Below are 27,189 nucleotides of genomic sequence, written 5' to 3'. Positions count from 1 at the left end.
AGTCTATCTCGGTACTACTCGCCCAGAACTATCTTATTCAATTCACATACTCTCACAGTTTATGAAATCTCCACGTCATTCTCATTGGGAAGCTGCGATACGAGTTGTGAAGTTTCTTAAGAATAGTCCGGGTCAAGGAATCCTTCTTCGCGCTGACAGACCTCTCACCTTAACGGCATGGTGTGATGCTGATTATTCTGGTTGTCCGATCACACGTCGTTCTTTAACCGGCTGGTTTGTTCAGCTTGGAGATTCTCCAATTTCATGGAAAACAAAGAAGCAAGACACTGTCTCTTTGTCATCTGCTGAATCCGAGTACCGCGCTATGCAACTCACAGTGAAAGAGATTATGTGGTTGCGATATCTTCTCAACTCGCTTGGTGTCTCTACTGCGGATCCCGTTCCTCTATACTGTGACAATATGGCAGCCATTCACATAAGCAACAATCCGGTTTTCCACGAGCGTACTAAACATGTCGAAAACGATTGCCACTTTGTTCGTCAAGCTATTGTTCGAGGCCTCATCAAGACCAAACACGTTGGTACAAAGGAACAACTAGCTGACATTATGACTAAGGCATTGGGCAAACGAGAATTCGATGACTTTATCTTCAAGTTGGGCCTTTGTGACCTCCAGGTTCCAACTTGAGGGGGGATGTTAGGATATGGAAAGATAGGATCTTGACATATCAATCGTATATTCTTGTATTTACTTCCTCTTGTATATTCGATTAGGTCTAATGTGTTGTATATATATTGACAAGCCGTTTGGCATATGAAATACACAGAAACCTTCAATACGTTCTGAGGTTTGTGACAAAATTACACTAAACTTAGGGTTTATCGATCCCAATTCGATTTGAGGTAATAGCAAAGGACAATGTAGCCTTTGGATAACCCCAAATTACCCGTGTGTTTAGGGATTAGTGATTTCGTCAACCTCGGTTTAGTGATTCCGTCAATCCGATTAAGCGGTTTATTCGATACGACAATTTTTATATACTTAATGTATTAATAGACCAAAATTTAATAAACCATGCATTTTATTTCCAATCAAATAACATTATGTATTAAACTTCCAAATTAAAATTAGATGGGGAATTTTGATGTAATTTTCCCTTTCTACAATATGTATTTGTTTTTATTTATTTTTGTTCTTTTTTTTTAAGACACTCTTGTTTATTACTTTATTAGTGACGAATGCCGGATTGAGAACATATATTGCTTAGATCAGCAACAAATATATTGAAGGAGAAGGACAAATGTAGTTTATATTAAATCTTTAAAAAAAAAATACTGATTCATTGGCCCAAACCAATTTTCTAAAAAAACTAAACTAGTGTTGATTTTTTTGGTCACCACTAAAAGAGTGTTGATTAATAACTTTTTTTTTTGGGATTTTCAGGGAAGAATTGTGAGGAGCGAGCAAAACTCGATGTTAAACTTGAATTTGAAAAAAAAAGAACATTTGTTTTTGGTCACCAAACGAACTTCATTAAACATTTAAACGCCCGTTTCAAACTTAGACAAACACAAATATTCTTTATGTTTTTGGACAAAACAAACACAAATATTCTTTTCGATCACAAATTTGAGAATTTTGTCCGCCCTATTTCAATGCTCTATTTTACCCTTGATAAAAAGTGCAAGCACCATATAAAATAATATATTTTAAGGGTAATTTATCATGCTTTTATTCACTTTCATTTTTTGTATCCGTTTCATATTTTTTCATATTGGGATTACAAACTTATAATTACATACCATTGTTTTATATTTAAATAGCATTTCATGACTTTTACTTTCTTTCCAATTGCATTATATTTTTAATGTAAAATAACTATCTTGTATAATATTTGCATAAACTTTGCATAATGTTTGCATAAGCTTTGCATGATGCTCTTTATTTAACCTTTGTTGCAATATTCTTGTCTTTTTATCTATTTTATTCCAAAATTTAAATAAATAACACTAGCAAAATGGATATAACTTTTATCTTCATTTACTTTAAAACAAACTTTCATATAATATAATTAAATATGCCTTTATCAATTTTTGCATCTAATAAAAATTTGTTCTAGAGCTGTCGATGATTACGAAGAAGGGACTCACAACCCAGAGTGATATAACAAACGTGTCGCCTATCAAAACTTTCAAAAGTCTCAATCCATGTAATCATATTATTATCCACGATCCCCTCTAGCTCTCCATAGACGCATCCAAGTAAAGACATTCCATTTTACAATAAAGTGCATTTTGTACAAGAAAATATTGAAATCCATCATTGTATCGAAATATCTTATGGAGAAGAGAGAAAATAAGTCCAACCATAAGTGCACTAACGAGTCTCGATCCTACAAGCATCAGTAGATCCAGGAGTATAATGATATTGCAATACTTTTTTGAATGATAAGAAAAATCCAGGGGTAAACTTTTTGTTTTCTTCTTTGATAGTTACAATTGTATTTATACTCATAAATATACTATAAAGATAACATGAAACATTATGTGTCGTTTGTTTTGTATATTTACTTTGGGAAAATGTCACAAAAATCGTCAACTACGAAAAAATCATGAACTTTCGAAATATCATTTAAATCGTTAAGTTTTGTTTGACTTTTGGATAAAATGCACAAGTTTCATTGACTTGGCCATTTTGGGCATGACGTTAAATTTCCGTTAACAGAGTTAACTTTCTGTTTAACCCAAAACGACGTCGTTTTGTTATTTTTCAAAACTACTTCGTTTCATTAAAATAAATGCTCCCATGAAGGGTTGAACTCGTGATTTTAGCGCATTTTCTCACACACACTCAACCACTGAGCCACAATAACATTTCGTTAATATGGCAAACAAATTTTATATATGGACAACGCATTCATTTAAAAATAATAAACTAAAAAACTCAATTGTTGATTTGATTCTTTAAATTTAAAAATCATTATTATATGCATAAAAGAAACAAATATTTTTAAAATTAAAACTAAACAAATACTAAATATATAATTATGATTAAATATAAGATTATGATTAAATACAAAAATTATGACTAAAATAAAAATAAGCATTCATAATAATGAATATATATATATATATATATATTTTCTAATAAATGTAATCTCTCTTATTTTTTGGTTTATTAGTCGTAAATATTTGCTTTATTTAATAATTTGATTTTTGTATTTCATATTTGTTTTAGTTTTGATCTTTTAAATAATGATTATTGTATATAATATTTTTAAGTTTTATATTTAATAAATATTATTGTATTTTATCGTAATTATTGGATTTCTATTTAATTATTAAATACTTTTTATTTTAATTAATTGCATATATATGTGATATATGTCTATGTGTATATATGTATATATGTATGTTTTGTTTGTACTCGGAATGATTTATCGTGGCCCAATGGTTCATTGTATGATGAAAGTCCTATAGCTCATGAGTTCGATTCTTTGTGGATTCAATTTTTGTTTAATTTTTATATTAATGAAATGACGTTGTTTTGGAGTTTGACAGATGGGAAACGGAAATTCTAACAGAAATTTAAACTGTTAACGGAAATTTAACGTCATGTCCAAATTGGCCAAGTCAATGAAACTTGTCCATTTTATTCGAAAGTCAAACACAACTTTAGGATTTAATGACATTTCGAAAGTTCATGATTTTTTCGTCCACAATTTGAAAGTTGGGGATTCTTTTGACATTTTCCCCTATTTACTTTTGATTGTTAGTTTTTTGTTTTCGAATTTTTTTTTAACAACTAATAACGTTTTCATTTTTTTCTTTCTTATATTATGTTTCTAGATAAATCCAAATGTGATATCTATAGTGTCATTATCTCTTCATTTACGATGAATATCAATATAAAAACAACATTGAATAAAGATGTAAGTGTGGCTGCATTGTTCAATACAAGATAGTTATAGAAACACATCAACGATTATTCATGTTCAATGTATTCTTATTATGATGGAATATTTTTAAACTTAATTTGGTCTATATTTTTGCATTCAAAGAATCCGCTAATGACTCGATTAGGTAATATATCTTTAAATTTATCCTTTAATTAGAAGTACATAGTAGTAAAAAATAATAATATATTTTCTATATATAAAAAAAGAACAAGTGGGGAGTATATATATGTACACTAGATTTTAACCCGCGGTACATCGCGGAACTACATTTTAAAATGTATTCTTTTTATTAATTTTGTGAGTATATAAGAGTGTACTACTATATTTTGATTGTTAATTCTATGATTTAACCCGTAGAATATTATGTGGTAGTTTATTTTTTATATAATCGTCATTTGATCAAAATAATTAAATAAGTATAATATTTAAAGTAATGAAATGATATTGACATAATATTTGTTTACATAGTATAATTTTATATGAAAATATTTTGTGAGTTATACTATAGTAGACAACCTGTAAAAATATCTATAATCATAATTATGTAAATTATAACCTGTTTCATCACATGACCCGTGCTACACAATTATCAATATTACTTTAATACATCCATTTCTGTATCGTTTGAGTAATACATCCGTTTCTAAAAATTCAAACTGCAACATATGCAAAAAAAAATTATATTTTTACTATACATATGTTTATGTAATAATATAAATTTAAAAACAAATAAGGTCATATAAAGATATTGGAGAAATATTTGATCTATTAGGGAGAGATTTTAGGAAACTTTGTTAAATGTAGTAAATATTGAATTCTAATTTTGCAATTTTATTATGATTTAATTGCATAATTGCAAAATTTATCTTAAACTTTTTCTATTTAATCAAATGGCAAGGGTTTAATTATGAAAATATAACAAAATAAAAGGGTAGAACACAAAAGGTACTTCAAAAATGTTAATATAGATTTCTAAAAATTCAAACTGCAACATATGCAAAAAAACATATTATATTTTTACTATACATATGTTTATGTAATAATATAAATTTAAAAACAAATAAGGTCATATAAAGATATTGGAGAAATATTTGATCTATTAGGGAGATATTTTAGGAAACTTTGTTAAATGTAGTAAATATTGAATTCTAATTTTGTAATTTTATTATGATTTAATTGCATAATTGCAAAATTTATCTTAAACTTTTTCTATTTAATCAAATGGCAAGGGCTTAATTATGAAAATATAACAAAATAAAAGGATAGAACACAAAAGGTATTTCAAAAATGTTAATATAGATAATGATGCATAAAAGTATTAAGATAACATCATATCACGAAGAAAAAAAATAAAAACCATTGAATCAATTACTTGAAGAAAATGAGAATCATAAGATATATGGTAGTACTTTCGTTGATTGTACTTCTTCTCAACTTATGTGAGAATTTCTTTTAGTTTTTTCAATGTGAGTACTAACTAATTTATGAAAATTAGTACTTAACTAAAAATTACTTTTTTTTCCAGGTATTGCACAAGAAGATAGAATTAAGAAGGTGGAATCTGCAGCGAGACGTTTGATGGCAGTTAAGGACGTTAGCTCTTATGACGCAGATCTTAGTCTCTATCAAGATCTCACTTCTAACTACCCAGAACAGCTCGAGGAAGAAGAAAGAGTAGAGAGAGAGAGTGAGAGCTAAGATAGAGAGAGAGAGATAAAGCTGAACTATTCTCATTAAGTGTAAAATATAGTTACAACAGTGTATATATACAACCTGTATTTCAGATATAATACATGATTGTATATACTAAGTAAAACTAGAGAGTAAAATACTCATGATACACCCCCGCAAACCTTTGAATCCGAACTGAGAGAAGGATTATAAAGGTTTGACAAAGACATTCGAACCAGTAAAGTATGAAAAGGCTTTGGGTGTAAAGCTTTGGTCAAGATATATGCTAGTTGATTTTCACTGTCAACAAGAAGCGCCTTGAGATTGCCTATCTTGATCTGATCCCGTGTAATTTGACAGTCGATCTCAATATGTTTTGTCCTTTCGTGAAACACCGGGTTTGTGGCAATGTAGATAGCCGACTTGTTATCACAAAATACTTTGGCAGTAGTAGTAACTTGAACATTGAAATCCCTTAGAAGCTGTTGAATCCATAAGATCTCTCTTGTGCAATCAGCTAAACTTCTGTATTCAGCCTTTGTACTACTGTGACTAGCTACTTGCTGTTTCTTAGATTTCCAACTGATTAGTGAACTCCCAATATACACACAAAAACCAGAAACAAATCTTCTTGTATCTTTGCAAGTTCCCCAGTCTGAATCAGCAAATGCATTTATGCAAATATCGGTATGTATAGAGTAAAATATACCTTGACCTGGGCTCCCTTTGAGATACTTTAGTACTCGATATGCTGCTTGGAGATGTTCATCGGTTGGTCACTGAATATATTGGCTGTGTTTATGTACCGCAAAGGTGATATCTGGCCTTGTTATTGTCAAATATAACAATCGGCCTATGATCTCTCGATATTGCCTGGCAGAATCCAACTTCATGCCTGATTCAGCAGTCAATGTAACATACGGATCCATAGGAACATCACTAGGCTTACAAGCCAATAAGCCAGTGTCTTCTAGGAGATCCAAAATGTATTTTCTCTGACTTACTGATATTCCCTTTGAGGTTATTGCAATTTCCAGTCCAAGAAAGAATCTAAGAGGTCCTAGATCCTTAATCTTGAAAGCTCTAGCTAAAACAGCTTTAAGAGCAGCTAGGTCTGTTGCACTATTACTAGCTATAGCTATGTCATCCACATAAACCAACAAAGCTATATAACTAGTTTCTGTCTTCTTAGTGAACAGTGTTGTATCTGATTGTGACTGCACAAACTGAGCCTCTAGGAGAATAGATGTAAAAAGCTTGTTCCACTGCCCTGATGCTTGTTTTAAACCATATATGGACTTGTGCAATCGACAAACTGCATTAGGAGGAAGTCTTTCAGATGAACCTGGAGTATAACCTTGGGGAAGACTCATGTAGATCTCCTCTTCTAATTTACTATGCAAGAAGGCATTAGATACATCCATCTGACTAAGATCCCAACCTTCCTTAGCAGCCAGACCTAACATCATTTTCACACTTGTCAGTTTAGCCACAGGGGAAAAGGTTTCATTAAAATCTACACCTTCTTGTTGTGTGAACCCTTTAGCCACCAATCTGGCTTTGTATCTTTCTATGGTACCATCTGAGTGATATTTGATGGTGAAGACCCACTTGCAGCCCACAACATTTTTCCCTGGTGGTAAGGAAGTGATGCTCCATGTCTTGTTCAACTCCATAGCATACAGTTCTTCCTTAAGAGCACCCTTCCATTTCTCGGATGTCATAGCTTGGTTAAATGTTTTGGGTTCAGTTTCCATAGAATAAGAAAGAATGTAGGAACAATAGGTGGGTTTTAGAGTATTATAAGATATAACAGAAGATAAAGGATAAGGAGTAGTATGATTAGAAGGTAAAGATGGAGAAATTTGTGCTAATGCACAATGGTACTCAGATAAGTAGTTGGGTGCCTTAGCAGCCCGTTTTGATCTTTCCCTAGGTAGTGAAGCTACTGTAGTATGTGAAGTCACAATAGTAGTTGTATTCGTGTCCCTAGCCTCCCTATCTAACATATTGGTATCAATATTAACAACTGGTTGTAAAAAAATTTCAGAAATTTCAGAAATATAAGGAACTGGACAAGGAAGTATACTATGTGAGAAAAAATCAGGAATATGTATATCTGGATTTAGAAAGGGAAAGACATGCTCATGGAAAACAACATTCCTAGTAATTGAAATAGCATTTGTCTCTATATTCAAAACTTTATAGCCCTTATATCCTGCTGGATATCCCAAGAAAACACAAGATTGTGCTATGGGAGTGAACTTAGTTCTATCCTTTTGCAGTGTACTAGTATAACAAAGACAACCAAAAGTTTTCAAAACAGAGTAATCAGGTTTCTTTTGTATTAATTTCTCATATGGTGAAATGTTTTGAAGCAATGGTGTAGGTACTCTATTTATCAAAAAAGTAGCAGTCAAAACACAGTCATTTCAGTAAGCAATTGGTATACTTGATTGAACAAGCAATGCACGAGCTACATTCAATAATACAAGTAATGAATTATACCATGTTCTTTTATTAGATTTGTAAAAGATAGTTCAGGTGCATTGTCACTTCTTATTGATTTAACTGTAGCATTATATTGAGTAGAAACTAATTTCAAGAAAGTTGGAAAAATCTGTAAAACATCATTTTTATTCTTTAACATATAAACCCAAGTGACTCTTATACAATCATCTACTATGGTAAAGAAATACTTATACCCTTCTATTGACTCTACAGAAAATGGTCCCCATATATCCAAGTGAACCAAATCAAATGGATGTGGAGAAACATTGTTATTAAAAGGAAATGACAACCGTTTTTGCTTAGCTAGGGGACTTATGGAACAGTGTTCTAGACTCGACAAAAAGGACTTAGTAAAAGAAAGAGTACCACACAACAATTGTAAAGTGGCAGCTGAGGGATGTCCTAAGCGTTGATTCCAGATACTTCCATCTTCAGACATAGAACCACAAAAATTGATCATGACAGGAGACTTAGCAGGTGTAGAAAGGGAGTGCAGATCCAAAATGTACAGATTATGTAAAAACCTTTTATAAAAAAAAATTAAATACAAGGGTTATAAAAGGTTTTTACAATCTTTTAAATACTTCACAAAACCTTATAAAAGCATTGTAAAACTTTTTAAAAGTCTTTTAAAACCTTTTAAAAACCTTAAAAAGGCTTGTAAAATCTTTTAAAAACTTTTTTTTTTAAAGTCTTCTAAAAACCTTTTAAAAACCTTATAAAAAGCTTGTAAAAAATTATAAAAGGCTTGTAAAATCTTTCAAATGCTTTTTAAAATCTTTATACACATTTTAAACACCTTATAATAGTCTTGTAAGACCTTTTAAATACTTTAACATTATTTCCATAGGTTTTCAAAATTTGTAAGACCTTATTGCTTTGTATTTTACGTGTAGCATCATGATCATAATATTATTTACCATGATCATGATCATACATATGAATCTACATATAGCAAAGAAACAAGGAAGAACATGGATGAGAACAAGCACCACTATAGCTCCACACCACAACCTTTTACAAATGCAAGCAAACACCACCAACATTTTTCCAGCTGCAATTCTCACACCTGAAATCCCCCACCTCAACATTGGAACCAAACAAGGGATTGATCCTTCACATATAACAACTTCTTTAACAGTAGGACACAAAGCTATATTCCTCATAAGCTTTATAGTCGCCTTTAGTCCAACCAACAACACCACAATCCATTAGGAAAACCGTGATATTATGAAGATTCCAAACTGTATCAAACACATTAAAGATCAATTTAAAACCTTTTAAAATGCTTTTAAAAGGTTTGTAATTTTTTTTGGTACACTAAGATTATGAAACGAAAACTAAATTTCAGATTATACCCTAATGAATATGTACCTATTCTATTCAATTTTACCCAAAATTTATATGGATTCTACAAAATTAATACAAACCTGAATAATGGATTCAACAATCCATAACTAACGACGACGACAAGTGCTCTACCAACGACGACGACGTTAGAAAGAGCAGATCCAGAGAGATGATGGAGAGAGAGCGCAGATCCAGAGAGATGAGATCCAGAGAGAAGCAAATCGAAAAAGTAGATCGAGTATTGAGAGAGAAGAGATCCAGAGAGAGAAGAGATGCAGAGAGAGAGAGAGAGAAGCTCTCCAGATAGAGAGGAGATGCAGAGAAAGAAGAGATGGAGAGAGAGAGAAACGATGTAGAAGAAGAAATGATGGAGAAGGAGAAAAAGGTTTTTGCAATTAGGTTAAATCATTAAGGGTATAATTGTCTTTTTGTACAAAAAGAATAGTAAATTTAAAAATGTTCTCCCCACTAGGGCATTTTTAAAAATGTATTTCCCAAAAGGGGCATTTTTTAAATTGTCCCATAATAAAATGATTAGGATGATGAGATGGCTTAAGGAGAAAAAAGAAAAGCCTACTTTATATATATAGATATATATATGAATTTATTATTTCACAAAAATTTTGAAATATATCATTATCTATGGTTTGCAAGCACTCATTGCCTTTGTCATCATCTTCTATCCCCACAACCACATATCTACTATTCAAGATTCTCCATTTTGATATTTATATTGAATTATGAACTATAATTTGGCCAAAACAATATTAAAATTAAAACATAGGAAGATAAACTATAACCATTACGGATTTTTGTTTTGTTTTTTTCTAAATATATATTTTGATAATGCGTATCTATTCTCGTCATTTTTATATATTTTATTTTACCTATTAATTCACTTACAATCCTTAATATATTTACTTTCTTTAAACGTGAAATACTAATTGACAGTAGAGTTCTATCTAAAACTCTTCATAAAATACTTAAAATTTTCTTCTTGAAAAAAAAAATATCAAATGGACTTATATATATATATAATCTCTTGGTTGAAATTTTTTACTTTATACAAGTGCACAAAACTAACAAATTCAGTGATACTAATATGTATTATGTTATGTATTCAAATTCTAACAAATGATTGAAGATGAAATATCAACCATTTTATTAATAATGATATTATTTTGACAACACAAATTTCCTTTGCTCCTTTCTTTTTAACATAAAAGTACTTCTTTAAACTAAGAAATAAATCAAAAATATTAATCAATGAGATGACTATTATGATTGAAGATTAATTATTAACAAATTTTTAATTTATAATCAGTAATATGGTTAATGTGATCAAAGCTGAAATACTTAAACAATAAGTGAGATAGTAAGGTTTTTATATGTATAATATAAGAATGATATTCATTGGTGTAGTTAAAGTATTATCATTATTTATTTTATTAATTAATTACAAATACATACTTTGTAACAAAAAAATTTCTTAAATCTCTTTCATATTTCGGTAATAAAAAAAATTAGTTAGGATATTTCATGATTAACTTTATTGATTTATTATTAAGATTTTGTTATTTTTTTGGTATGATCCATATTAAATACTCCTTGATCTTGGATCTTTTAATTGGATGATCCAAATATATTTGTCATCAATACCAAATTATCCTTATTGATTTCTAAATTCATTTTCTAAAAAGCAATAATTAAGGGGCAATTATGAAATTAGAATCATAATTTTGCAATGTTTTAATTTGTACTTCTTTTTTAATAATACTAAAATATTTTTACTAATATCAACCCCAAAAAATAATACATTGAAATTAAACAGATTAATCTAATACATCGATAATCTATGAAAACCACCACCAATAAAAGTTGGAAAACCCGAACCAAACATTGGCATTACCATCGGAAACGGTGATGGAGGCGGCGGCGGTCCGTAGAGTCCTGCCATCAACGCAAGATCCATCTGCGGTTCCCTGCACTTAAGACGATCCGAGGTGATTCTGTAGCCAAACCCATAAACAAATCCTTCAGTTTCTTCTACATTGTCGCAGATGTTAGCCATTTTACAGAAAACCCTTGCTGTCAATTCACTATCTGAACCCGCGTGGTGAGCTGTACCAACCCGGTTAAGTCCCAACTCATGTGCTAAACTCTCTAAACCAAGACGGTTACTTAATCCTTCGTACCGACCAGCCATAGCTTTCAAATCGTAAACAGAGCCGAGAATTCTCACCACCGCTTTAGCAAACCTAGATGGAGATTTCGGTAACGATTCTCCGGTGAAACACTTGAGTAGATAAGTGATGTCGTAAGATCCATGAAAAGTCACCCAAGTAATGTTCCTCGTCTTCTTCAGAATCCAAAACAGGTCAGAGAAAAAACCCTCGATTCCGATACCGTGTTCTCTAATCTTCTTAAGATCTAGACCGTTGCGTTTCAAGAACTCGATGGATTTCTCGTTTCTATTGTCTTGAGTCTCGTCGAAATCTGAGAAGTTGATCTCCCAAGTTCCACCGACTCTTCCGTTGTTGTCGAACAGAGTAAGACCTAACTAGATCAGCTTTGTTCTGTCTACGCTGTAACTCATGTCGATGTAGCGTTGCTCGTCATGAGCGTTTTTGGTAGTGTCCCTCAAGCAACCTGGAAACTCAGTATCAAAAGCAATCAATCGGTGGTTTCTTAGACAATCTTCGATCAAAATCATCTCTTCTATACGATTCCAAGCCCATACTTCACGACAAGGGTTAGCTTTGATCTCAGACATCGTGTTTTGTTTTTGGTTTGATTGAACGAGCGAGAGAGAAACACTCAGTGGTGAAGGAGAGGAGAAGAGAAGATAAGAAAACAAGAGCAAAGAAGATTAAGGAAAATAATGTAATGGAGACGTGGGATTCAAGCTTTATATATAGAGTCTTTGAGTCTAGTATTTGCCTTTTTGTTTTTTAATAATTACCAAAAAAAGTAAATTAACAAGATTTTGGAGAAAGGAAATTTCCTTATTTTCGAGTTTGGAGATTTTATATACCGTTTGGATTTTTTTTTTTCCAGATATTTGTAATAGCAATTTCATTTTTATAAAACCAGGTTAAACGAATCCAGGAAGGTTCCAAACTTTTTTTTTTGTTACCAATGGAGATTTTCCTTATCAGCTTTTATGACATTTTAGACATTGTTATTTTTTTTATTTTTTTCAATGTGTGATTACTTTTAGAGCATTTGAGTGTCATTATAAAGACAATGCTACAAACTCAGATTATTGTTTTTTTTTGTTTTGTCTAATATTAAACCAGAATTAAACCTATTTTCAACATATTTCATCACTAGTTATCTTAATGTGATAAGACTCAACATGTTAAAAGAGATTGAAATTCAAAATTGAACGTTTTATTTTATCTTTTAGTTTCTTTAAAATTAATTAAGATGAATGGTTTCTATTCAAATCTTTTTTAGATATATATCTCGTAAATTTAGTACTGTATATGCGATTGGGTATAGTTGTAATGTTTGTTTGATAGAATTTAGCCTGTAATGTGTTCAATTGTTCATTGTGTCTACAAATTTAAGCTGTCATTTATCCTAAAAACGAAATGTTTCTTTTTCACATATTTAATATATGTAAGTTCTCGATTCATTTTGGTATCTATCAATTGCAAACATTGAACATTTCATAGACATTTGAAAAATTTCCGATATAACTGATTTACGAAAAAATTGACTATATGTTTTTGGAAACAAATATTGCTATCGAACAAACCATAGAAGTGTCAATATGTCTTTTTATTTTTTAATATACTAGGCTATTAACCCGTATATCGATTTTTTTCTTAATTCTTTCAAGAGAAAATTATTTCATTTATATTTAAGTATCATTTATCTTTTTCCCAAATTTTTTTTTGATAAAAATAAACAAAAATCGTATATGGATAATGAAAAAAAAAATAGTAACTTGAATTGCTCGTTGTGCTGGTCTTTGTTCTCTTGCGATAACAACTTTTGACAAAACAAACATCTTCAAGATACTCACAATGGTCTCTATGGTGTTCGATCCATACACACAATTGTCTTATCAATCCTATTTTCTCTTCTCCTAATCCCAACAATGTCTCCTTCAGCTTCTCATTGTCTATTTTCTCTTATCTTAACATGACCTTCAAACTTTTTCTCCACATCTTCTTTCTCATTCTTCATTTTTACCACATACTTCTTTGCGGTCAAAATCATATTCGTCAAAACATTAACCACCGTTTCCGCATACTTTTTGTGCTTCTCCTAAAGTTTTTCAGACATGGATTAGAATCAATTTAGTATTGCTTCACTCACTCTAATCTCTTTGATCATACCTCAATATGTTTAATTTATCATTGCAGTATTCTCCTTGAGCAATGCTTGTTTCTCTAAATGCTTAGCTTATATATATTCTCTTCAACTCTCTTTTCTCTTTAACACTTTTTCAGTTATTTATCCATTAAGCTTTATATCTCCTCTCTTTTCATCTCTACTTTAATACCTAAACTCTCTGCTGTTTCTTCTAGATCTACAATCGTGGATACCCTCGTTGCAACATCTTTACCGGTCTCTTGTATTCTCTTCTCCTCCTCGGTTTTGCACTCTTTCAACATCTTTCGGGCTTGGTTGTAAATTGTAATAATCTATTAGATTCCTGATTATTGTTTTTCCGAACAAATTATTGATCTGTTTGTGCTCTCGGTTTAGCTTCTTGTCCTAACAACGCTTTCTCCGCATTGTTTATCTAATAGAAAGTATTTATCAGACCATAAGAGACATTCATTATTTAAGGTTTACCTTTTAAGATTTTCAGTAATACACAAGAGAATAAAATCCATATTTTTAAAAGACACGACTCTCCATTATTACAACTAATATTTGTAAATTTACCTTTACTTAGCATAACATTAATATTCAATATTATATACAAAGATTATAAGTTTCAAATTTTCCATATAGTTTTTTCCAAAAATTTATATTTCTATTTACTATATATTTTCCCCTTTTTATTAATATTTTTTATAGAAAATAATAAAATTTAAAAATGTTAATTAATGAGATATAAAATATGTTAACTAATGAGTTGGCTAACCGCGATTAGTCGTTGAAAATCCTATATGGACATTGTTAGGAGCTTATAACATCAACTTTTATATAGTACTAGGTTTTGAACCCACGCTACGCGTGGGTATATTCGATATAATTTTGTGAAAACTATTTATGATTGAAGATTAATGAATTAACTACTCAAAAAAACATCGTCCATATAAAATTTTAAATTTTAAATTATATGCTTTCTACCATAACTTAGTTTTATGTTTCAAAAATACTCATACCAAATTTCATAAAAACAACAAACAAAGTAACTAACCAAGATATCAATAAATAATAATAAAAATACAAATAAAGATATCGGATTGTGGTTTTTACCTTAGCATCATCGGTCTAACATCATCTCCAATTACTATATTTTAAGAATTTCCCGATCAGAGATCGGAGTGTTCCCACGGGGCAAGGTGTTACAGAATTGCAATAACCAATCAAAACACGGCAAAAATAATACACCATTAAAACACAGTTATAACCTCGATTAGAATTACAAACTCATAAATGGGTGATAAGCAACGCGAATAATAAAAATAAAAACTATTCGAAAAAACGCAAATACAAAGAAAATCATATTATCAAAATATGAACTACACCAAAAAAAAAAAAGAATTTAAAAAAAAAGTCATAACCACGAAACTAATGGAACCAAGTACTAATTTAGAGGTCGAGACTCTATATTTATAGTTGAACTGTTAGGGCTAACCAGTATAATTATCCAACTCGATTTTACTTTTAAAAAATAGAAATTTACTCAAACACAATATTCACAATAAACTATTTGGTAATTCAATAAACAAAACTCAGTATTTTTGTTTTTAAATTTAACAAAAATTAAAATTTTTCATTTTGACTATTTTTAGAATATCTCCATATTTTCTAACATATATTTTATGTCCATAATCTTATTATTTTCCTTTTTACATTAAAAACTTAATAAAGAAATTATTGTAATTTAAAAAAGTTAACTAATGATTTGTCTAATCCGGATAGGTCGTTTAAAATCCTATGTCGACGCTCTCAGAAACTTATAGCCTCAACTTTTATATAGTATAGATATACTAGGTTTTGAACCCACGCATAGCTGGGTAAATTCGATATAATTTTGTGAAAACTATTTATGATTGGCGATTAATGAATTAACTACTCAAAAAAACAACGTCCATCTAAAATTTTAAATTCGAAACTATACGCTTTTCTACAATACATTAGTTTTATGTTTCAAAAGTACTCATACCAAATTTCATAAAAACAACAAACAAAGTGACTAACCAAGATATCAACAAATAAAAAATAAAAAAAAAAGATATCGGATTGTGGTTTTTACCTTAGCATCATCGGCCTAGCATCATCTCCAATTACTATATTTTAAGAATTTCCCGATCAGAGATTCCAATATAGACAATACTCCTATTACATAAACCATAAAAAAAAAAAAATTTAGAATTATACTAAACAATTAAAACACAGAAAAATAATACAACACTATTAAAAACACAAATATAATCTCGAATGGAATAAAAAAACATAAAAAAATGATAAGCAATTCAAATAATACAAACAATTCAAAAAACGCAAAATACAAAGAAAACCATTTTATCAAAAATATGAGCTACACCAACAATAAAAAATCAGAATACAAAACTAATCAGATATTAATGTAGAGGTCGAGACTCTATATTTATTGTTGAATTGTTAGGGCTAACTGCATAATTATCCAACTTAGTTTTACTTTTTAAAAATAGAAAATTTTACACAAACAAAATATTCACAATAAATTTTGAAATATATTAACACAAAAATTAATAAAAGAAATTAAATATTTTCGTTATTAAAATTAATAAAATTCAATTATATATTTGATTAGTTTTATATCATTTATTTTTTATGATTGACGATTAATGAATTAACTACTCGAAACAACGTCGTCCATCTAAACTCCTAAACTCAAAGTTAGATGCCATCCTAACATAACTTAGTTTTATGTTTTAAGAATACTCATACCAAATTTCATAAACAAAAGACAAACTAACTAACCAAGATAGCAATAAATAATAAACAAACAAACAAACAAATAAATATATCTTTCTAGCATCATCTCCAATTTCTTCATTAAAAAAACTTTCCCGATCGAATATCCCAATATAGAAAATACTCCTTACATAAACCATTACAAAGTTAGAATTGCAACAAACAATCAAAACACGGCAAAAATAATACAACATTAAAACACAATTATAACATCGAATAGAATTACAAACTCATAAATGGGTGATAAGCAACTCGAATAATAGAAAATATTCAAAAACAGAAATGCAAATACAAAGAAAATCATATTATCAAAATATGAACTATACCAAAGAAAAAAAGAATTAAAAAAAAAAGTCAGAACTACGAAACTAATGGAACCAAGTACTAATTTAGAGATCGAGACTCTATATTTATAGTTGAACTGTTAGGGCTAACCAGTATAATTATCCAACTCGATTTTATTTTTTGAAATAGAAATTTACTCAAGCACAATACTCACAATAAATTATGAGAAATTGATATCAATAACCTTTTTATGATACCCTCTTTTAAAAATACCTTTTTTGCCATTTTCATTTTTGCCCTCTCTTAAATTTTAATTGCCATTTTACCCCTATTTGAAAGAATATTCTTTCCCAAAGGAAGGAATGTTCCTTCCAAAAAATTTCCCCCCAAAAATTTCCCGCCAAAAAAAAAAAATTCCGAGAAAAATTTTCCCGCCAAAAAAATTTCCGAGAAATTTTTTCCAGCCAACATGTTTTCCGAAAAAAAATTTCCCGCAATAAAAAATATTTTTATAAAATTTTCCCACCTAATTTTTTAAAGGGTTTACCAGATTTTTTAAAGGGTCTTTTAAAGGGTTTACAAGGGTTTTTAAAGGGATTTACAATAGTTTTTAAATGGTTTTTAAAAGATTTGTAATGGTTTTTAAAGGGTTTTAGAAGCCTACAAAGGTTTTAAATGATTTACAATGGTTTTTAAAAGTTTTAAAAGGATTTCAAGGATTTTTAAAGGATTTTAAAAATTTACAAGGATTTTGAAAGGTTTTTAAAAAGGATTTACAAGTGTTTTTAAAAGGATTTACAAGTGTATTTAAAGGTATACAAAGATTTAAAAATAGTTTTAAAGGATGTACAAGGGGTTTTAAAGGGTTTTAGAAGTTTACAAAGGTTTTTAAAGGGTTTACAAAAGTTTTTAAATGTATTACAAGTTCTTTAAAATGGTTTTTAAGGATTTACAAGCGTTTTTAAAAGGTTTTAGAAGTTTATAAAAGTTTTTATTAAATGATTTATCACGGTTATAAGGGGTTTAAAGGGATTTACAAGTGTTTATAAATGTTATAAAATGATTAACAATGATTTTAAAAGGTTAACTCAAGTTTTGAAAGGTTTTGGATGACTTTTAAAAGATTTACAAGGTTTTTGAAAGGATTTTAAGGGATTTAAAAATATTTACAAGGTTTTTTAAAAGATTTTGTAAGGAATTATGGAAACATTTTGGCGGGAAAATTTTTGGCGGAAATTTTTTGGCGGGAAATTTTCCGGAAGGAATATTCTTTTTGTTGGAAGGAATATTCTTTTTGTTTGAAAGAATATTCTTTTTGTTGGAAAGAATATTTATTTCTTCATCAAGGGTTATAATAAAGGAGGGTAATTTAGTCTTTTTGTACATTGAAAAGGGTATTTTGAAAATGTACACCTAGAGAGGGTACTTGTAGAAAAGGGTATCATAAAAAATTTAGTTGTGCAAATCCCCCATAAATTATTAAATAATTTATCATTGTACAATGATAACATTTGATTTTCAATAAAGCTTTATGTGTTAAAAAAAAAAAATTATTAAATAATTTAATAAACAAAACTCTGTATTTTTGTTTTTAAATTTAACAAAAATTTAAAAAATTTGCATTTTGATTATTTTTATACCATTTATTTATTATGAAAATGAAATATTAAATTTAGAAATATCTCCATATTTTGTAATATATCTTTTATGTCCATAATCTTATTATTTTCCTTTTTACATTAAAAACTTAATAAAGAAATTATCATAATTTAAAAAATGTTAAATATTGAGATGTCTAATCCCGATTGGTCGTTTAAAATCCTATGTGAACGCTCTCATAAGCTTATAGCCTCATATAAATTTAATTATTAATTATAATTAAAGCCATTTCTTATAGTATCACTTATGTGGATGCTCTTATAACTTGATCCGACTAGAATCTCCTATATGGTTGTATCCACTATGTGTTTGTAAATTAAAGCAACAAATACCCGACATAATAATAAAACCCATAAGTAAACTTCCAAACATTAATATAGAATAGAACATAGAATAAGAGTAGTTGTAGATGACACTACATGCTGTATAATTATTCTAGCAGAAAAGGTATAATTAGAACAATATAGTATTTTATATTTATCACACTGCATATTATTGAATATGCAAAGATATAATAATATTAGTGCTATATTTACTTTTAGTTGATAAAAAGTAATTCATTATATTACAGAATGAAAAAAACATAATAAAAAAATATCCTATTTCGATTTTTATGAACAGTGACACCAAACATGGTGTGCTACTCTTTATAAAAAATTAAGAATAAATAGATTCTATGAGAATAAAATTCCATAAAGATGAAGTAACACTATACATATATAGTTATGGTCCTTATGGATCCCGTTGGAGAAGTCCTTAGTAAAACTTAGACCATCCTTAAAGGTGGGATCTTAAGCTAAGATTTTGCAAAGAGAATATCTTATATAGATCCCACCTTTACGAATCCCCTTAGCAACGAGAACATGTGCATATAACCTCACGTACTGCTTTTGTTTCACTACAATCGCAACGCTTTACACTTTTATCGTTTAAGATATTTAGACACTTCTGGCTTCCATTCGTGCCACAATTTCCACGGTAGGTATTTTTAATCTGACACTCTTTTGGTTTTGCTTGTCCTATTTTCAATTAACCATACAACAAACTTCAAAGTTAGACAAAGTGTAGGTAAAAATAGATTAGACAACAAAAAATTGAGAATGTAATTTTTCAACACCGATATTTCGATTTATACGAATAACAAATTAAAATCGAAAGAAAAAATAAATAAATTACCTTTAACATTGTTTAAAGCAATGAACATGAAAACACATAAAACTATAAACAAAGTAGTAGATCTCATGATTCAGAAAATTAATAAAAGTCTTTTATTTACTTTATTTGCAGTATTTTTTTAGTAATTTTCTTGTACTTATTCATAATAAATATACTTAACACCTACTAAAAATAGATTTTACTAAACTAGATTAAAGAAAACAAATAAAACTAAGAAACAGAAAAGGGTGGCCAGGCCAAGTCAAACCACAAGATCAGTGGTTTATTTTTAGAGAAAATTTTCCTTTTCTACGGAAAATAAGAAAATTAATACTTCAAAAAAAAAATTAATACTTTATAATTTTCAAATAATGTCTAAATTTTAGATTTTACGTTGCACCACTGTTCAGAAATTATATGCTCATTCTAATCTTTGTCGACTGTAATGTAGACCTTTTTGAACATAAGCCTTAAAACCATGTTGTAATTTATACTTACATCTATGGTCATACCCTTGTAATGTAATGGCATACATCATTTATCCGAACATGATATAGTTAGTGTCGTTGGAATCAAGATATATAAACTCTCAGATTTAGACTTTGCTTGCCCTCAACTAAACAAGAACTCAATCATGAAAAAAGGTTTGAAAAATTACACGAACAGTGAAAAAAGGTTTGAACAATTAAGTGAAAATGTTATTTTTTTTTACTTTAATTTTGATTTACTTTTTTAAATAAAAAATAATGGTGCATATTGGACAACTCTTGTTCACCTTTTTTTAATTATCCAATCAACATACAATAATATATCATGACATTTCTATTTAAATATAAATCAAAATTGAAATCTAAAAATAAAACAGATTAAAGTAACAAATTGTGTAGTATTTTTATTAAGGAAATTATATTTCGGTTTTGGTTTATAAAAGAGTGGTTAAAAATTGAGAATTTTTGAGAAATGCCCCTTTTGGTGTACCCCTTTTTAAAAATACCATTCTTTTCTATCCATTTTCAAAAATACCCCTTTTCAAATATGAAATATTATAAACTTTTATATGGTTGATAAGGTGCATCAAGATCATTATTACTACTGGAAGACTAAATCAAAATATTTATAAGGTTATAAAATGTTCTAAACGGCATTTATAAGGTTTTTATAAGGTTTTAACAGGTTTACACAGTTTTTATAAGGTTTTTAAATGATTTTTAAAAGGTTTTTAAAAGGTATTTATACAGTATTTATGAAATATATATACAAATTTACACACATATAAAGATAATCTGTGTCTTTAAATATACATTTACACATATGTTTTTGATAAATTTCAAATTTTATAGTGACTTTTTGATAAAATTAGAAAGAGGGGTATTTTTAAAAAGTGGTATTGGAAAAGGGGTATTTTTGAAATTCCCCCTTAAAGATTAGATCCTATAAATAAAAGAAATTATATTTAGGTTTGGGTTTATAAAATAGTGGATAGGGTTTAAATTTTGAATTACACGAAATTTTAGTTCGTTTTTAAATTTATAAAAGAGTGGTTATGGTTTAGATTTTATGAATAAAAAAAGTTGTATTTCGTTTTGGGTTGATAAAATAGTGGTTAGGGTTTTGATTTTGTAATTTAAAAAATTATATTTCGTTTTAAGTTTCTAAATAGTGGTTAAGATTTGTTTATTTTTTTTTATTTCAGTTTTGATTAAAAAAAAGTATATGACATGACATATTATTGTATTTTGATTAATTAATTAAAAGAGGTGTATAAGATAGGTTTACCTATTGCTGAACTCATGATGACTAACTAGGATTTACCACGTGGTACACTACGGATCCATAATTTAATATATTTATTTGGTTGATCATTTTTCGTAGTTGGTTTATATAGTCTAGTTTTATTAGTATTTATTTCATTTTAATTTTATATAATTTTATGAATTTGTATTATAAGTAGATTCATAGATATATCTGGTCAACCCGCGGTACAATTTTTATTTTTATTATAAATATAATTTATGTAATAATATAAATTAAAACAAATAAAATTATATACATATATTGGAGATAGAGATTTAGATTTTAGGAATTTTTTTTTTTCAAAACGGGCCATTTTATTAAAAAAAAATTCCCAAATGGGCCGGGCCACAAAATACAAGGGTACAAAAACAGAAGAAACTCGGAAACCTAGACCACCGGCGTCGGAAAAGCGACTCGTGTCGTATTGACACCGCGAGCAGAAAGTCAGGACCATTAGCACCGGTGAATGCGAGGTCCACAGCTTTGCAAAACACCAAGGGAACTAGAAAGCGGGAAGGAAGCATCCAATCCCGTCACCGTTTCTTCTCCCTCGACCTATCAACCCGCCACAAGCCTCCCGAGATGACCAACTTCCGACTACCCAGCACGTTGTTGACAACTCCCAGACCAAGCAAGCAGCCAACTTCGGACATTACCTCGTCTCTCTTGAACCGGCAAGTCTCCAATTCGTTTCACCAAATCTCCTCGAACCGACCCAAAGAAAGCAAGTCACGATGGCGAATAGGGCCGACGGCTCAATCAGAAGCCTAAACGCACAAAATCCGCGATGGCCGACAAGATCCAAAAGATCCGCCGTTAATCTCCAAGGCGCTTCAGCCACCCACCGTCTCCTCCTTTGGCTCCTGCCGTAGATTGATCTCCGACACAACGGGCGAGCCACGAGAGACGGCCAGCTACACCTACCGACGCCCTCAAACCGGAGTCTGTAGCATCGCTCTCTTACCGCCACACCGAGACTAGATCTATGCCAATGAAGGACAAAAAACCTCACCCATGCTAACAGGGAGGAGATTTAGCTGCCTCTGTTACACCAAGTACCTTGTGGGGATGAAGAACAATGCCACAAAGAAACGGATCTGAGACTTTTCGGAAAAGTTTTTTAGGAGAGAGAAGATAGTGCTATCTGGAATGATTGGTCTTTTTCTATTTCTTTAGGAAATTTTTTTGATGTAATAAATATTTGTTTCCAGTTTTGCGATTTGTTTTTTATTTTAATTACAAAATATACTTTTAAAATATTACAAAATTAAATGTTATATAACACAAAATAGATTGTAGTACAAAATGTACTTAAAAAATGTTAAGATAGATGATGTATTTTTCCAAACTAATTTTTTTTTTGTTTTTTTTTTTTAAGATATTAAGCTGAAAATAGCACTCATTCTAAATATCCCCAGTTTTAATTTTTTTTAAATGGCCATTTGGGTTTTAGGGCTTAAAGAAGAGTAAATAGCATAAAAACCTACTTTTATCCAAACTATTTGCCAAAAAACCCACTTCTTGCTACCACCATACTTTCTACTAACAAAATGACTACCAAACCTTCAAACACTCTAACACATTTCTTTCCTTTCGTTTCTCTATTTTTGTATATTATTATTATTATATTATTATTACAACAAAAACAAAAATTTGGACCTCTCGCTGCTCCTTTTTTTTTCTATAGTCATTGTCATCGTGGGTTCCACTTTTTTGCTGGGAAAAGAAAGATTTCAGTTTTTTTATGGTTTTACTTCAAATTTTGGGAGGAGGGAGGTTCACGGTAGGAAAGCTATTGAAAGAGAGAAGATCGAGATTCCCCATCCAATGACTAAACTCACTGATGTCGTCTCCGACAAAACCAATGAAGCACCATGATAAACCAATCGAAGATGTTGCTTCGTCAAACACGGCGGCGATCTTAGTTTGTTCATCAAACCTTTAATTTCAGTTGCATCCACCGTTAATCATCTACTCAAAGCCTTGTTTTGTTTTTGATTGTGTTTTTATCCATCAGTTTCTGACACTCCTTAGGTTTCTAACGCTAATTTATATGTATCTTTGTTGTATTCTGCAAATATGTCTCTAGTTTTTCCAGAATTTTATGAGTTCTTCTGAGGTATCCATGGAACTTTGTACATATGGTTATCATTTGTAGCAAACTAAACCTCCAACGAAAGAGAAGAAAGGGATAAGGATTCTGATTCATGGTCAACTTCATATCTCAAAAGTAAATGCAATTTACCCCAATCATGGCTTTGGTGTTGCATTTTCTCTCATCTATGATCATTACAATATACTTTATATTACATACGTTAAATGACCATATGGTCAAATCCGTGTGGAATCAGCAGTAACCTATTTAAGTTTTACTATTTAGGTTTAAGGGTTTAGTATTTAGTGTTTTTATTTAGGGTATAAAGTTTAGGGTTTAGGATTTAGGATTTTTTTTGTTTTATGTTTAGGGTTTAGATTTTAGTGTTCAAAGTTTTTGAATCCATGTGGATAGAATCGGTTGTTCACATATACATTTCTATCAGTGAACACGTGTTCAAGTACATATGGATAACATAAAATATAAAAATTCATCAAAAATATAGCAAAATGCATTTTAAAATGTAGGAAAAATATAATCATAAACTATTGTACAATAAAAAATAGATAATATTTTGACAAAAATTATCTATAGTGAAAACAAGAAATAAAAGAAAGTGAGAAGAGAAAAGAAAGAAACTAAAAATATTTTTCTTTCATTCACTTCAAATCCGACGGTTGAGATTAGATGAACTCAAATACTCTTTCAAACACAACAAAATGTTATTTTCGTCCTACAATTTGACACCTCAGTAGAAAAGATGTGGAAAAGTACACCTCCATTTTTCGAAGTATGTTATCTTGCAAAAAAAAGCAAGCAAAGTAGGTTATTCAGCAATTGACTCAAACATCTCTTCTTCTTCGATAACTCTGTTTCCCTCTGTAAAATCAAATCGCCATTTTTGATGCGGTTGCCATTATTTTCTCCAATTCTCTTCTTACTCTCACACTTGCGTTTGATTCGAAGAGCTTCCACCTCTTCACGTTTCTACGCCGTCTCTGCAATAAACCCTAATCTCTCAGATTCTGAACCACAAAATCATCCTAATCTCTCCAAACTTAACCAATCCAGTCTCCTCCGATTCCTCAATAGTACCAGAGATGACCCAAGTCTCGCTTTGTCGTTTTTGGAACAGCTTAAACAACATGGTGTTTCTCCTAATGTTAATGCTTACGCTACTCTTGTCCGAATTCTCTCTGCTTGGGGTTTGGACAGGAAGTTAGATTCTGTTTTAGTTGAACTTATTAAGAACGAGGAGCGTGGTTTCTGTGTAATGGATTTGATTGAAGTTATTGGAGAAGAAGCTGATGATGTCGTTATGGTCCGAGGCTCTAGTGCGTTGGTTAAAGCTTATGTTAGTCTTGGTATGTTTGATGAAGCTATCGATGTTTTGTTTCAGATTAAGCGATTAGATTGTGTTCCTAGTATAAAGTCTTGTAATTTCTTGATGAATCGTTTGATTGAGTTTGGGAAGATTGATATGGTGGTGGCTCTGTTTAAGCAACGTAAGCAGTTAGGGCTGTGTGCAAATGAGTATACTTATGCAATTGTGGTTAAGGCATTGTGTAGAAAAGGTGATTTACAAGGAGCTGCTAAGTTGCTTGTGGATAGTCCAAGTGTGTTTGTTTATAAGACTTTCATTGAAGGACTTTGCGCGAATGGGGAAACAGAGACAGCTGTTGATTGGATCGGAGAAATGATCGGAATGAATTTTATGGTTGGTGATGACCTTAGAACTGCGTATAGCATGGTGGTTCGCGGTTTTTGTAATGAGATGAAGATGGAAGCTGCTGAAAGTGTTGTTCTTGAAATGGAGAAGAACGGGTTTGGTCTTGATGTTTATGCTTGCTCTGCGGTGATTGATCGGTACTGCAAGAACTTGAATTTACCTGAGGTGTTGCGGTTTTTGGATAAAATGTTGGGGAAAGGACTGAGAATAAATTGTGGTATTGTGAGTTCTGTTCTGCAGTGTTATTGTCAGATGGATATGTGTTTGGAAGCATTAGAAAAGTTTAAAGAATTTAGCGATATGAACATTTTTCTTGACAGAGTTTGTTACAATGTCGCGTTTGATGCTTTGGGGAAGCTTGGTAGAGTGGAAGAAGCTGTTGAGTTGTTCCGAGAAATGATGGATAAAGGAATGGTTCCTGATGTTATTAACTATACAACTCTTATAAATGGCTACTGTCTTGAAGGTAAAGTTGTTGATGCACTTGATTTGATTGATGAAATGAGAGGAAATGGTATTTCTCCTGATTTAATCACTTACAATGTGCTTGTCAGTGGATTGGCTAGGAATGGTCATGAGGAAGAGGCTCTTGAGATTTATGATAGAATGAAAGCTGAGGGTCTAAAGCCTGATGCTGTCACTCACAATGTGATTATTGAAGGCTTGTGTTTTGCACGTAAAGTAAAAGAAGCCGAAGATTTCTGGAAGAGTCTAGACGACAAATGCCATGAAAATGATGCTAGTTTGGTGAAAGGTTACTGTGAATCTGGCCTTTCTAAAAAAGCCTATAAACGATTCATTGAATTGGAATACCCTTTGCGCAAGAGTGTGTACATCAAACTATTCTTTAGTCTCATCACCGAGGGTTATCACGACAAAGCTCTTGACGTACTGAAGAAAATGTGGGCTTATCGAGTTGAACCTGGGAGGAGCATGTGTGGCAAAATGATTGGGGCGTTGTGTAGGTCAAATAATGCGAGAGAGGCCCAGTTGTTATTTGACACAATGATTGAGAGAGGACTCATCCCTGATCTGTTTACTTATACAATCATGATTCACACTTACTGTAGGCGAAGTGAGTTACAGAAAGCCGATGATCTTTTCGAGGACATGAAGCAGAGAGGAATAAAACCTGATGTGGTAACATACACAGTTTTGCTTGATAGATATCTGAAGTTAGATGCAGAGCATCATGAAACAGGTTATGTTCAAGAAGAAAAGCAAAGAAGCAAAGCTTCAGAGGTTTTGAGAAAATTCACAGCTGCCGGTATTGAACTAGACGTTGTATGCTATACGGTTCTGATAGATCGTCAGTGCAAGATTGACAACCTAGAAAATGCTGAGAAGCTTTTTGATAGAATGATAGACAGTGGCCTGGAGCCTGATATGGTGGCTTACACAACACTACTATCTGGTTATTGTCGAAAAGGATACATAGATAAGGCAGTAACACTTGTTACTGAATTGTCAGAAAAGGATTTTGTACTGTCTGAACATTTTGGGGATGCAATTAAGCGTGCTGCTTTGAAGCTGAAGAGATCTCAACAAAATCAGGAATGAAGGGTTTATATCATTAGTGTAACTGTGGAAGGTCCATCTATGTAAATTGTTATGGGTATCAATTGTATATTATTTAGTCTATCTTATCTTGCTTTTTTATATCTAATCTTCTAAGTTAATTAATCACAAACTGAAAATTTTCAATCTTACCATTCATACATCTTGACTGTGTTGATAAACCTAACTGAGACTCTCCTAGGGTTTCGAAGCTTGGGGATCAATCATAATGTTTACGGTTCATAATCTTACCGTACATAATTGTATATTGTTAGTGCCCTTATTCATAATGTTTACAATTTGTTAATGTA

The 27,189-nt window shown here is 30.6% G+C and overlaps 2 protein-coding genes, 1 long non-coding RNA gene and 1 pseudogene across 3 annotated transcripts; 1 reads left to right on the top strand and 3 right to left on the bottom strand.

Annotated features, from left to right (window-relative positions):
* Window positions 1-8,858: 8,858 nt before the first annotated feature.
* LOC17889881 lies at window positions 8,859-9,844 on the bottom strand. The gene is made up of 2 exons (XR_002834385.1): window positions 9,533-9,844; window positions 8,859-9,346 (listed from the first exon to the last, which is right to left on the bottom strand). It is a non-coding gene; the product is annotated as an uncharacterized LOC17889881 (long non-coding RNA).
* A 1,314-nt stretch (window positions 9,845-11,158) lies between these two features.
* On the bottom strand, window positions 11,159-12,386 carry LOC17888666 (annotated as a pseudogene).
* Window positions 12,387-19,397: 7,011 nt separating this feature from the next.
* LOC111831072 (putative defensin-like protein 238) lies at window positions 19,398-19,791 on the bottom strand. The gene is made up of 2 exons (XM_023784583.1): window positions 19,725-19,791; window positions 19,398-19,567 (listed from the first exon to the last, which is right to left on the bottom strand). Exons 1-2 carry the CDS (start codon window positions 19,789-19,791, stop codon window positions 19,398-19,400), a joined length of 237 nt encoding a protein of 78 aa, XP_023640351.1.
* A 4,574-nt stretch (window positions 19,792-24,365) lies between these two features.
* LOC17888866 (pentatricopeptide repeat-containing protein At2g26790, mitochondrial) lies at window positions 24,366-27,041 on the top strand. Its single transcript, XM_006293644.2, has one exon. It carries the CDS (start codon window positions 24,497-24,499, stop codon window positions 26,879-26,881), a length of 2,385 nt encoding a protein of 794 aa, XP_006293706.1. The 5' UTR covers window positions 24,366-24,496; the 3' UTR covers window positions 26,882-27,041.
* Window positions 27,042-27,189: the final 148 nt, after the last annotated feature.

Source organism: Capsella rubella, unplaced genomic scaffold (genome assembly GCF_000375325.1).
Source record: "Capsella rubella cultivar Monte Gargano unplaced genomic scaffold, Caprub1_0 scaffold_4, whole genome shotgun sequence".
NCBI classification, from domain to species: Eukaryota; Viridiplantae; Streptophyta; class Magnoliopsida; order Brassicales; family Brassicaceae; genus Capsella; species Capsella rubella.
The sequence above is the reverse complement of the archived record's forward strand: the minus strand, read 5'-3'. Positions and strand labels throughout refer to the sequence as shown.

Excerpts from the sequence above, each read along its gene's own strand:
- LOC111831072 (XM_023784583.1), bottom strand. The coding sequence starts at position 19,791 with ATGAGATCTACTACTTTGTTTATAGTTTTATGTGTTTTCATGTTCATT. Across the intron at positions 19,568-19,724 it reads TGCTTTAAACAATGTTAAAG|GACAAGCAAAACCAAAAGAG; the intron begins GTAATTTATTTA and ends AATTGAAAATAG.
- LOC17888866 (XM_006293644.2), top strand. The coding sequence starts at position 24,497 with ATGCGGTTGCCATTATTTTCTCCAATTCTCTTCTTACTCTCACACTTG.